General features: G+C 29.4%; 1 protein-coding gene across 4 annotated transcripts in view; it reads left to right on the forward strand.

Annotated features, from left to right (window-relative positions):
* Positions 1 to 12676, forward strand: part of ROBO2 (roundabout guidance receptor 2) — a 547754-nt gene that overhangs the window by 469931 nt on the left and 65147 nt on the right. For all 4 annotated transcript variants that reach the window (XM_039855108.1, XM_039855109.1, XM_039855110.1 and 1 more), the window contains exons 15-17: positions 1607 to 1838; positions 4576 to 4700; positions 6888 to 7059. In XM_039855108.1, coding sequence (XP_039711042.1) covers positions 1607 to 1838; positions 4576 to 4700; positions 6888 to 7059 — 529 coding nt within the window. The remainder of the gene's footprint in view (positions 1 to 1606; positions 1839 to 4575; positions 4701 to 6887; positions 7060 to 12676) is intronic.

Raw genomic sequence — 12676 nt, forward strand, 5'->3', positions numbered from 1 at the left:
AGACATACACATGTTCATGTTCACAGGCTTCATGAATTTTTCTAGCTTGGATCTTCTAAATCCAAAAATATAAAATAAAAATATCCCTTTGTTCCACTGTAGTTTGATTGAGGTTCTGTATTTTTAAATGTTTGGCTTTCACTTGAAAATATTTTAAAATGCTACAACTAAAGAAGTTACAAGTTAATACATAAAAGTAACTTTTGTTTATAATGTGTTAACAATTAAAGAAATTTTTTAAAAGCTGAAATAACCATCTTTATTGCTACCTTTTCTATTTCCTCTCTCTCCTTAATCTTCCTAAAATAAGATTTTTTTCATTTTTTCTGATTAAATTTTACACTTTATTTGACAGTGAAATATGTCAAATTAAAAGCTTTTAAGAATGTGGTTATTAAACTATAATATATGGAATATTAATTGGAGAAGGTGCTATGCTAATTATATTTATCAAGCATTTCTAGAAATATGGCAAGACATTAAAAAGATATTTAAAAAACTAAAAGTTCTTTTTCCTTAAAATGAAAAAAAATGGTAAAACTTCAGTAAAGAGTGTTTAATAAATGTAAAAAGAGAACATGGTTCATTTTTAGTTTACATTTTTATATTTTCAGTTTTCATGTAATTCTTATGAGTAAAAGTTTTTTTTCAAATTTCTATTTGATATGAGTTTTCAAATTAAAAATCTCAGATTTTTTTAAAAACAGCTTCTTATTCTCTGTACCTTAAATGAATGAAAGGATCACGCAAGTTGTCAAATCGTGCCAGCCATGGGAAGAAACCAGAAATTGGTAAATTAAGAAAAGTATTTAATATTTGTTAATGGATAAAAGCTCTTTTTCACGCATTTAAAACAGATGTTCTACTTCTACCACTTTCAGTCTCTCTCTTCCCTTCCCGATTCGTTCAACTTCCTCTTCATCCTAGGCTTTCTTAGCTTCTTGTACATCTCCTTCATAACGTTTTTTTAATGTTCATTTGCTATGAATATAACTTGACCGTTGTTCAGGTTATTATTAGATAATGTCCATCTTCCATCTAGACCCTAAACACCATAAGGCAGGGACTGACTCTGCTATCATTCTCTATATTTATCCCCTGAGTTTAGAAAAACCCCTGGCACTTATCAGTAGAAACTCAAAAAATGATCTAAATGAATGAAAGCATTTGTGAATAGACAAGGGATGAGAATGGATATCCCTGAAAAATAGCACATAATTTATAAAACCACAAAAATAAGAAGTGCTGAATATAGGAAAATGACAAACTGATAACAAATGAAACTAGAAAAATTGACAGGTCTAGGTCTTGACAGGCCTTCATGCTAATCCAAAGAATTTGAATTAAATAGTTATCTTAGGTACCATGAAGTCTTTTAAACAAGAAAGTTGTCCCACTCTTCATTTTGGGAATAATAATATAGGAGCAGTGTGAACTCAGGATTGGAATAAGATATAAGAAGCAGGGAGATTAATGAGAAAGCCATGGCATCACTCAGACGGTAGTTGATGATGACTGAAATAGGGACAGGAGAAATCAGGATGGTTCCATTGTGATGTCTAAAATACTTTCATTTGGTTTCAAAAGCTTTTGCCATGTTTTTCAGGTTGACCGCCAGCCCCAGTTTATTCAAGGCTACCGGGTGATGTATCGTCAGACTTCAGGCCTGCAGACTGTGTCAACATGGCAGAATTTAGATGCCAAAGTCCCAACTGAGCGAAATGCTGTCTTAGTCAATCTGAAAAAGGGAGTGACTTATGAAATTAAAGTTCGACCATATTTTAATGAGTTCCAAGGAATGGATAGTGAATCTAAAACAGTTCGGACTACTGAAGAAGGTCAGTATTCAGAGTTCTAAAAGAAACCAAACTTAAACTATAATAAAACAAACCAATTTCTGTTGAAGGTCTAGTTTATCATCTTCCTTAGAAGAGTAGCAAGAGAATATAAAAATGAATCCAGGAAGTGTCATTTTCTCTTTATATTCTGAGAATTCCATAGAATCTGAAGACTGAAAAGAAAAAAAAAAAAAAGACACTCAAGTAATTTGAATTTTCCTTAGGTAAACATTTGTCCTAAATATTGTTTGTCAATGCACTGGAATTTGATTATAATATTTTCCTTTGTTTTTTACATGGATTTGACTTTGCTTCATTGAAAGATAGGCTACCAGAAACTCAAGAGCATGGCCTGTTCACCGTTATTCCTCTTTTTTTGTTGTAGTAAAGCATAATATTTTCTTTTATAAGCCTCCTTCCCTGTGGCTTCTTCCTGTCTGACTCATGATTTCTAATTCAGAAGGCCAGTGGCATGTTTGCAATAGCTTTCTTCTTAGTATTCCCTCCTCCTCTCCCCTTCGGAAATTTTCTTGCCAACAGATACTTTAAAGTCAACTTGTGATAAACATGAAATAAATGTAGATTGTGACCAATCAATTTACTAGTGTCTCCTGCACCTAACTAGACTTATAATTGTATCATCAAATAAAAAAAAAGTCAGATGCCAAGTATAATAAATACTACCCTTTTCTGCTTTTCTACTAATTTTATGTACACAGTTGCCATAAAAACCTTCTTTAAAAATATTTTTTCTATAAATTAATTAATATAAATAATTAATATAATTAATATAAATAATATAAATTAATATAAATTAAGCAGCCTTAAGAAAATGTATATAGGTTGTTCATGCTAATATTCATGTTTGACCAAAGAGCTTTAAATTATACATATCTTTTAATAAGCAAAACAGTGAAATGTTATCTTGACATTGGTTTACAGTGTGATACACTGATATGGGAAGAAGTACATATTTTTAAAAGCGTCATTAGTCTGCTTTTAGAATATATAAAGAGAAATTACTAAACCATAGTAATAACATCTTTACCACCATTAAATTTTATTCTATATTGACAATTTGAAGTACTAATGAATGGGGTAGGTAAATTTAATACAGAATACTACATTTAAGGAGTACTTCTAAAAAGCAATTTCACTGCAGTTATACTTTTCCTCTGGATTAGACTTTTGTCCCCATTTAGTATATGTTCCTCTCCAATTTCTGTGGCTTTCTGAAGCTAACAAATGGAACTCAGCTGGCCTGTATCTGGGAACAATGAGTGATGATTTGGATTCTTTCATATATTTAGAAAGAGACTGAGCACAGGAAAAATAGTCCTGTCCGGAAGTAGGCATGGTGTTCTCTCCAAACCAACAGCAGGAAAATGAGAAACCAGTTCTCAAAAGTTATTTTTCAAAGCAGTCTACTTAACAACTACAAAACTGATAGACTAGTGGTTGGATTATGTCATCAGGCCATATTTTAGAGCAATATTGTCACACAGAGGAATAATAAAGAGTGGTATTGTGGTATTTGTGTGCTCTGTATCTCCATGCAAATACAGCTATACCTCAGTGAATTATGTCATGACAAAGTCACTAAACATGGGAGATTCTATTGATAGGCTTTTAAAATATATTTTACAGTTCAATCGTTCATATTTTCAAAGAGCTAAACTGTGTAGAGTTATGACAGCATTGACCTTTTTATATAAAAATCCTTTAACCACAAAATTCTTTAATTTTTTTAACTGTTAATACTTTAGTATTGATTTTCCTTCCTTTGGTTTAAACTCAGAGATTCACTGAGAATTGATGTTTTCCAGCAAAATTAGTATTTTTTAGCTCTCAGACATACTGGATGGAAGATGCTACAGTCTAAAATTAGAAAATTTTTTCTCACTCACCTTTTCTCAGTATGATTATATGAAAAACCATAAAAGAAGAGAACTATAGGAAATTAAAATCTGTCCATTTCACATTTGACCCAACATAAACTGTTTTCATTTATATCTTCAGAGTACCTTGCCCATAAATATAAAATAAATCTTAAATCTTAGATCATGGGTCAATTTATAACAATTATTTTCCCAATATGAAAACAGAAGTATTCTGCTGAAATTTATAGCTGTATTTCTGTTTTTATTTATTAAACACAAACCAAAAGAAAAAAAAGATTGTCAATAATGCCACCACTCAACTATAATGAGGAATACATCTTCTCAGAATATCTTTGATAACTGTGTTTTCATTATTTTGTTTTGTTTTGTTTTGCTTTGTTTTCAGAAAGAGGGCCTATTAGAATTAAAAGACTCAAAGTTCTAGAATCAAACATACCTGGATTTGAATTTTGACTTATTGTTTGACTTAGTCTCTTACTGTAGGCTTTAGTTTTCTTATTTTTAAAACTGATGAGTTGATTTTACTTCCTGAGGTTATTGTGAGAATTAAATCTCACCTTTACTTCATTGCTGGGTATACAGAAAACACTCATTAGAATGTTAGCTGTTAAATTTATTGAGTATATATTACCACAGCTGTTATATTTGCTTTAAATCCATGTATTATATTTAAAAGACATTTTGTAAAAACTGTCATTTTTGAATGCTATATGCAAATTTAGAATTACTAGAAACTAGAACCTCATGCATCTTGTCTTCATATTCATATTCTGTAAGCAGCATTAATGTACACCAAGACTTATAGTTTATATTTATTCTAATTACTTTCTCTGCAGCCCCAAGTGCCCCTCCACAGTCTGTCACTGTGCTGACAGTTGGAAGCCACAATAGCACAAGTATTAGTGTTTCCTGGGATCCTCCTCCTCCAGATCATCAGAATGGGATTATCCAAGAATACAAGGTAGGACCTGAGTAAAGAAGGAAAGTTGACAAAGATTCCTGAAGAAGTCTCAGTGTCACGTGGGTGAGGCACATCTCTAGTGTCCCTCTTATGGAGTTTGCGTATAAATTATTTTTTTTTTTTATATCTTTGGGTGACAGGTAAAAAGAAACAAATGCATAGGGGATTAGAACCTAACTCCATGGTCACAGATAACACAAACTCAGTTGCACAAGAAAACCATAACGGTGGAGTATTTTTCGTTATTAAATTTCCATGTAACAGGTTTTATGGCAGTGTTTTCAAACTGTGTTCTCAGAAAAAGATGATCAGGGGTTTAGAGAGTTGGAGTGTGAATAGAAGAGCGGGCAGCACCAACTTCCATTCTAAGTTCTGCTTTTATAAATTTATTGAGATTTTGTAAAATATTCCACTTGAAAAAAAGGAACCATTGGAAAAACATGTTTTGAAAAAACTGACTTACAAAAAATGGTTGATTATCTCATTTTTCAATTGAACTTGTTACTATTTAGAAACAGTATATATTCGTTGTTTTTTTCACTATCATTTGATGTTTAAGAAGCAAATGTTGAACTGAGAAATAAGATCTGATTAAGTGATATAATTAGACCACATGTGAGAGTAAAAACCTCATTAAATCTTATAAAAATTTTAAAACTATGATTTTTTGCTGTTAATAAATATTTATAGAATTTTGACAATAACATGCTAGATCTATTAGAATAGAAAACTAGACATCCTACTTCTCCCCAGAAACTAATAGCTGATATGTGAAATTAAGCTGAATAATTTTACTCAAAACATTGCAGATTGAATTACGTTATTTCTAAGAAAAAATAATAAATTCAAAATATAATATTCTTAAGTGAGTGGTTAACTTACTGAAGCAAATGAGCATAATGTGCATAAGCATTTAAAATAAATCCCATCACGTTATAAAGATGTGTGCATAAGAAATATAAAAGTAAGTGCTTTTGCAATAGTTTAATTATGTAGATTCTAAAGTTTTACAAGTCTTAGAACTTGTACATTGTTTTAAGAACAAAGAATAATCTGCTGTGGTGTGTGTGTGTGTGTTAATAATGTTAGGCTTTTACCTTTGTAGCATTTGGGACTAAATATCTTAAACCTCCATCTACTTAAAAATTAAGTTTTTTGACAACATGATAATTTGTATTATAACTTATAAACTTTCCCATTCATGTGAGATTTTTCTCTTTTGGTAACAAAATATATATTTTGGTAAGGGCTTAATATTCCTCCATTAGTAACACAGGCATCCTAATGTAAATAAAAGTATACAATTTACAGGAATAATTTTAAAGAAAACATGTCAGGGACTTACCTGTTTCAGAAACAAGCACTGTGTACATCTACTTTTGTGTCTACATGTAGATCATAAAATACTACATAATATGAATATAAATATGTATACATAAGTAAAATTCTTTTTATAACACATTTTACAGTAACAGATTTTCATATCCTGGAAGAAGCATGACAAAATTTGATTCTTACTTGAAGTAAAGGCCCAGATTTCCTCACAACAGTGTTTAAAGACTTTCTACCACTTTTTTCTCATTCATGTGTATGTGTGTATAGATATGTTTTGATCAATATTAAGATTTATTACAGTCAATGTAAATATTCATTTTAATTTCATTTCAGTCAATACCTATAACTTAAGTCAATTACTTGTATTAACTACTTCTGTGTAAATTTAATATTTTCTTAAATGAAATATAAATTACATAGATGTACACCTATATACTTTGAATGTTACAACTCATAATCGCCATATTTTTAATAGATTATATGCATAACAAATCTTGGTAAGTAAATTAAGATGAGGAATTTATGTGTTTTAATCCATGTGCTAATGCTGTTTTCAACCAAGGACCACTTTCCAGAGGTGTTAAGGGAATTATTGTGTTATGAGCATTCAATGTTGATTGTCAGATATGAAGGACATGTCATATCTAGCTTTCCTTATTTTTTCTTCCTTTTATACACACACACACACATATAAACAGTAAAGATTAGGCTTTAGAAAATATAATTTATAAATACCTCTATAAGGCTCAGAAATAGATTGGTCACTACTAAAAAAATATATTTACTCCATTGATCTAATTACCAGAAAAGATAATTTTATCTTCTTTTGTTATTCACTTTACATTTCTGTAGATCTGGTGTCTGGGGAATGAAACGCGATTTCATATCAACAAAACTGTGGATGCAGCCATTCGGTCTGTAATAATTAGTGGATTATTCCCAGGTGTTCAATACCGGGTAGAGGTTGCAGCTACTACCAGTGCAGGGGTTGGAGTAAAAAGTGAACCACAATCGATAATAATTGGTGAGTACCATCTATATGGTCTGTGTTTCAGAGTGAGTCAACAGATAACAAGGTAGATTATTTTTTGCATTGACATTCTAACAGTGGATATGCAGTAATGAGTAATAGGGTGTAAACATCATATAGTCAAATGGGTTAGTTGTCTAGTTTCTTACGGAAATGTTTCTTACAGAAATGATTAACAATTATTCATGCTCTTAAAACTCCCAGAAACTTCTTAAAATTATAATTACTAAGAGTTTAGCTGCTGAAAGTTTGTTTGAAAATTATTTCTAATCAATGGTTTTATTAGTAATTTTGACACTATTGAAACATGATAGGACATTAGGCAATTACTGGAGAAAGAGCATGTTTCAAATCTATATTTTTTCTCTTGGCCAGAAAAATGTCAAAATTTAACCAGAAACAGGCCAAATGAAACTTTGTTATTCAAATATACTATCCCAAAGGAAAAAAATCCCTATTAAAATTTATTATCATCATTTCAGAAAATTGTTCCCTATCACCAAGCATTATGTTTGCCCATTCTTGAAATATGTATAAATGGAATTATACAGAATACAATATTTTGTGTCTGGCTTCTTTCACTATACATAATGTTTTTGAAATACACCCATGAATATATTATGCAATTCTTATATTTTGTTTCTGAGCACTGTTTGTTTGTGTGAATATGTTATATTTTGTTTCTCTGCTTTTCTCTTCATGGAATGAACATTCTTGTATAAATTTGTTTTGAGTACATATGTTTTTATTTCTTTTGGAGAACTATCCAAAAATGAAATTTCTGGGCGATAATGATGTACATTGAATTTATAAGAGATTTAAAAACAGTTTTTTCAAATTATTGTATACTTTTATACTCTCACTAGCAAAGAATATGACTTCTCACATTTCAACGTTGTCACCAAAATTCGATGCCATCAGCCTGCAATTTTAGCCATTCTAATGAGTGTAAAAGAATACATTTCAGTTTCCTTTGATGTCTAATGATGTTGAGTAGGTTTTCATACGCTTTTTGGCCATTCACATTTTTTTTCTATAAAATTTCAAGTCTTCAATTTTTTAAAAGTGTGTTGTTTGTCTCCTGTGACTGATTAGGAGGAGTTACATATTCATTCAAGATACAAATTTTGTCATATATTTGTGTTTCAAATAGTTCGCTCCTAGTCTATGACTTCTTTATTCATTTTCTTAATAGTATCTTTTGATGAACAAATGTTTTAAAATTTTGTACATTATAATTTATCAAATTTTTCTTTCATGTTTAGTGCTTTCTAAGAATTGTGCTCTACCTCAAGAGAATGAAGATATTTTCTTATATTTTCTTCTAGAAGCTTTATAATTTTAGCTTTTATGTTTAGGTCTATAATTCATCTTCAAGTAATTGCATGTGGTTTAAAGGTTGAAACACATTTACTTCCAAATATATATCAAATTGTGCAGACATCATTAATGGAAAAACTTTCCTTTCTCCGGTGAATAATTTATGTGGCTCCATTCCTGGATTCCCTATGTCGTTTCATTTGTTTATATGTCTATCCATGTGCCAAACCACTACTTTGGTTACTATAGCTCATGAAATCAGGTTAATGTGAATACTCCATTATTTTCTTCTGCAGAATTGTTTTGGCTATCCCAGATCTGCTTTTCTATATGCTTTTCAAATCATTTTGTCAGTTTCTAAAAAAATATATATATATATATATATATTGGAATTGTTGATTGAAAATGCAGTAAATTTATACATCAAATTGGAGAGACTAAACATTTTAATAGTGAGGCTTTCTGTCTAAAAACATGACGTACATCTCCATTATTACTTTTATTTTTTCTCAATATTTTGTAGTTTTCAGGGTATGCTCTTTCATACGTTGTGTTAAACTTTTTTCTGAGTATTTCATTTTTTACACTTTTTTCACGTTAATGTTAAATTTTTTCCTGAATATTTTATTTTTAAGTGGATTCATAAATTTTTTTAACTATTCTATTTAATTTTATATATTGCTCTCATCTTATGACCTTACTAATTTCACTCATTTATTGTAATAGTTATGAGATACTTTTTCTGGGTGCATTCAGATAATCATCTGTTTTCTCTCTCCTTGTTTGCATTAATATAGTAAATTCTATTGAATGATTTCAAAGGTAAATAATGTTTTCATTCCTGGAATAAATCCCATTTGGTCAGGACATATTATCGGTTTTACAGATATTAGTGGATCTGGTTTGATAACATTTGATAAAGAATTTTGTATTTATGTTCATGAAGAATATTGATTGACAGTTTCCTTTTTTTCTAATGTCTTTTGTCAGGTTTTGTAATCAGAGTGGCTAGCTTTGTAAAATAGATTGAGAAATATTCTTTTCTCCTCTATATTCTGTAAGAGTTTTTTCAGGTCTTATATTCTTCTTAAAATACATTTCTCATTATCTAAGTTGTTAAATTTATTAGCATATGATTATTTGCAATATCTACTTGTTTGTAATCTTAAATGTAATGTGTGCAAGATCTGTTATAATGGCACTTCTTTTATTCTTACATACCAAAGATTTATGTTATTTCTTTTTCTCTCTTCTTTTTCATGCCTCTACCCTTTCCCTCTTCCTTCTCTCTCCAATATTAATCAGTCTTGATAAGAAGTTATCAATTTTATTTATCTTTTCAAAGTAAAAACCTTTGGTGTTGTTAGTTTTATTTTATTTCTAATTAATCAGTTTCTGTTATTTTTTTCTTCTATTTACTTTTATGTTGCTTCTTAAGATAGAAATATATCTATAATTTGGACCTATCTCCTTTTAAATATGAACACTTAAAGTGATAAATTTTCTTTTAAGCATTTTTTTCAGCTAAATGTTATAACTTTAGATCTTTTATTATGCTATTTAATGACTTTTATTTAATAATTTTAACATAACTTTTAATGTGTTTTGTTTTTATACCATTATAAATACTTTCCACTTTCCCTAAAGATTTGTTTTTTTTTTGCAGAGGTTATTTAGAAGTATATTATTAAATTTCCTGATGTTTTGGGATTTTCCAGATAGCTTTTTGTTACTGACTTCTAATTTAAATGTACAGAGATCAGAGAATGTATTTTGTATGAATTTAGTCTTTTAAATATAGAGATTTATTTTAATATTCCAGCATTTGTTCTTAATGAACGTTTGCTGTGCATTTGAAAAGTATGTGAATTTTTCTGTTTTAGAGTAGAATGTTCTATAAATGTTAGGTCAAATTAGTTGGTAGTTTTATTAGTTTTATTAAGGCCCCTACTGATATTCTGTCTATTCTTTCAATTAATAAAAAAGAGTTTGGAAAGGTATTATAATTACAAGTTTGTGCATTCCTCCTTTCTATCTATAAGTTTGTTTTTATTTTCTTTATTTTGCTACTCTTCTTTACGTGAGTACATTTTAGGATTGACATAAGTTCTTAACTGAACTTATCTTTATAATTAGGAAATGCCTTACCTAATTTCCTAGTAAAATTCTCCAGCAAAATTTTTGTCCTAAGATTTGCTTCATCTGATATTAGTATAACCATATTGTCTTATAACTTGGTTTGTGCTTTTTCTATCTTTTTCTTTTAACTCTTGTCTATATTTGATGTATACTTCTATTTTTTAACTATATATTGTTCGGTCTTGCTTTTTTATCCTATATGACAATTTTTTCCCTTTAATTGCAGTATTAGGACTATTATCCTTAATACAATTCACTTGATGGGTTTGGGCTTAAAATTAGTATCTTGCTAATTATTTTTATCTAACTTTGTTCCTATTTTCCTATTTCCTGAATTCTTTCAGATAAATTTAAAAACTTTCTGTATTATATTTTACATTCATGATTAGATTGTTATGATTAGATTGTTAAGTACATTTTTTTTGTAATGGTTACTCTAGAATTTGCCTATAATAAAAAGATCTTAGAAAATATAATTACATTTTCCTTCCTCTCAATCTTCCTACTACTGTTATATTTTTTTACTTCTATACATGTAATAAATGCCACAAATTAAATACACAAACTAAAGTATTATTATTGGTTTTGCTTTAAATTGTCTCCAGATAAAAAGCTATGAAAATTGTAGCATTCCCCTTGTTTTTTCCCTTTCTCATAATCCTGCTCTTTTGTTTCACATATTTTACCTAGTTTTCTACTTGTTTATGGTGAGATTGTATGTCCTACACTTGTTATTTTTTCATGGGCAGAAGTGGAAATATCAAGTGAATTATTCATTTCATATGATACAATTTTCTTTCCAGAATTTCTATTTATCTTTTACATTTTACATTTTCCTCTAAAATTTTTAATATAGTCAATTATTTTGACTATTAATTATAATTCATGAACATATTATAATAGCTGTTTTAAAGTCCTTTTTTCCTAATATCACCATCTGTGTCATCTAATAGTCTATTTCTATTGATTACTTTTTCTCTCGACCTTGTATCATATTTTCTTAGTATTTCATTGTTGTTCATTTTCCAGACCAAGTAAATTTTTTTAATGTATACTGAACACTGCAGATGACATACTATAAAATTTTGTGAACTTCTGAAGAGTGTTGAATTTGTTCTAGAGACAGTTTCATTATTGACTAATCATCTTGATCTTATGCTGGCTTATCTTTTCTTTTGTTAATATGGAGGTATTTATTTTTTGACTTCATTCTTAGCACAAATTTTCAGTTTGATATTTACTTCTAATGCACAGCCCTCTTGAGATTTCAGTGAAAAGCCTAATATGTTTATCTAGCTCCCTTAACTTGTTGAAAATTAAACTTCAAACACAATCTTGCTGTAGTAGGCAACAGCTGAAAAAGGCTATTCAGACTTTCAATCTTCTAGATTTTGTTTTTTACCAGATCCTTGGAATCATCCTGCATGCACAGTTTAGAGTTTATGCTAAGATTATTGGAGGTGGGGAGTGTGAGTTTTATACAGGTAAAGGAATATCACTCTCCTGTGGCCCCCTCTTTCACATGGTTCCTTCTTTAATTTTCAGTCACTCCGACAACTCTGAACCCTATCCTCTGACTTATCACATCGATAAGATTGAGGTTTTCAGCTTGGATTCTAGCTGCCTACCACTGCATGGATTGAAATCTCTAAGGGAGAAAAAGAGCCTCACATGGCAGTCTTCCCTATTGTTTTCTTCTTTCAAGAGGCAAAATCTTTAGTTCTCCCTACTTTATTTGTTTGTCAATGTCTTTAACTTTTTAAAAATATTTTTTCTTAGAATTTATATATTTTAAAAACACTTATTGAGTTTGATACAAATGAACATGCCATTTTTTGAATCTATGTATTTTAAAAACACTTACTGAGTTTGATACAAATGAATATGCCATTTGTTGTTTTCTGTTCATTTTTTGAAATGATGCATACAAAACATACTGCCACTTTTTGAAACTTTGTTTCCAATTAAAAATATAATTTATGAAAAGATTTAATATTCAGTCATAATGGTAATTTTTTAAAATTCTCCAAGTTTTCTTTCTTTTATATATTAAAAGCATTAAAGAGAAAAAGTTAGAGCATTAACTTTCCTCTAAATTGCCTTTCCCTTCTTAATTAGTCATACAGACCGAATTAATTTCTTAACCTCAGGG

Source organism: Pteropus medius, unplaced genomic scaffold (genome assembly GCF_902729225.1).
Source record: "Pteropus medius unplaced genomic scaffold, Ma_sr-lr_union100, whole genome shotgun sequence".
NCBI lineage: Eukaryota > Metazoa > Chordata > Mammalia > Chiroptera > Pteropodidae > Pteropus > Pteropus medius.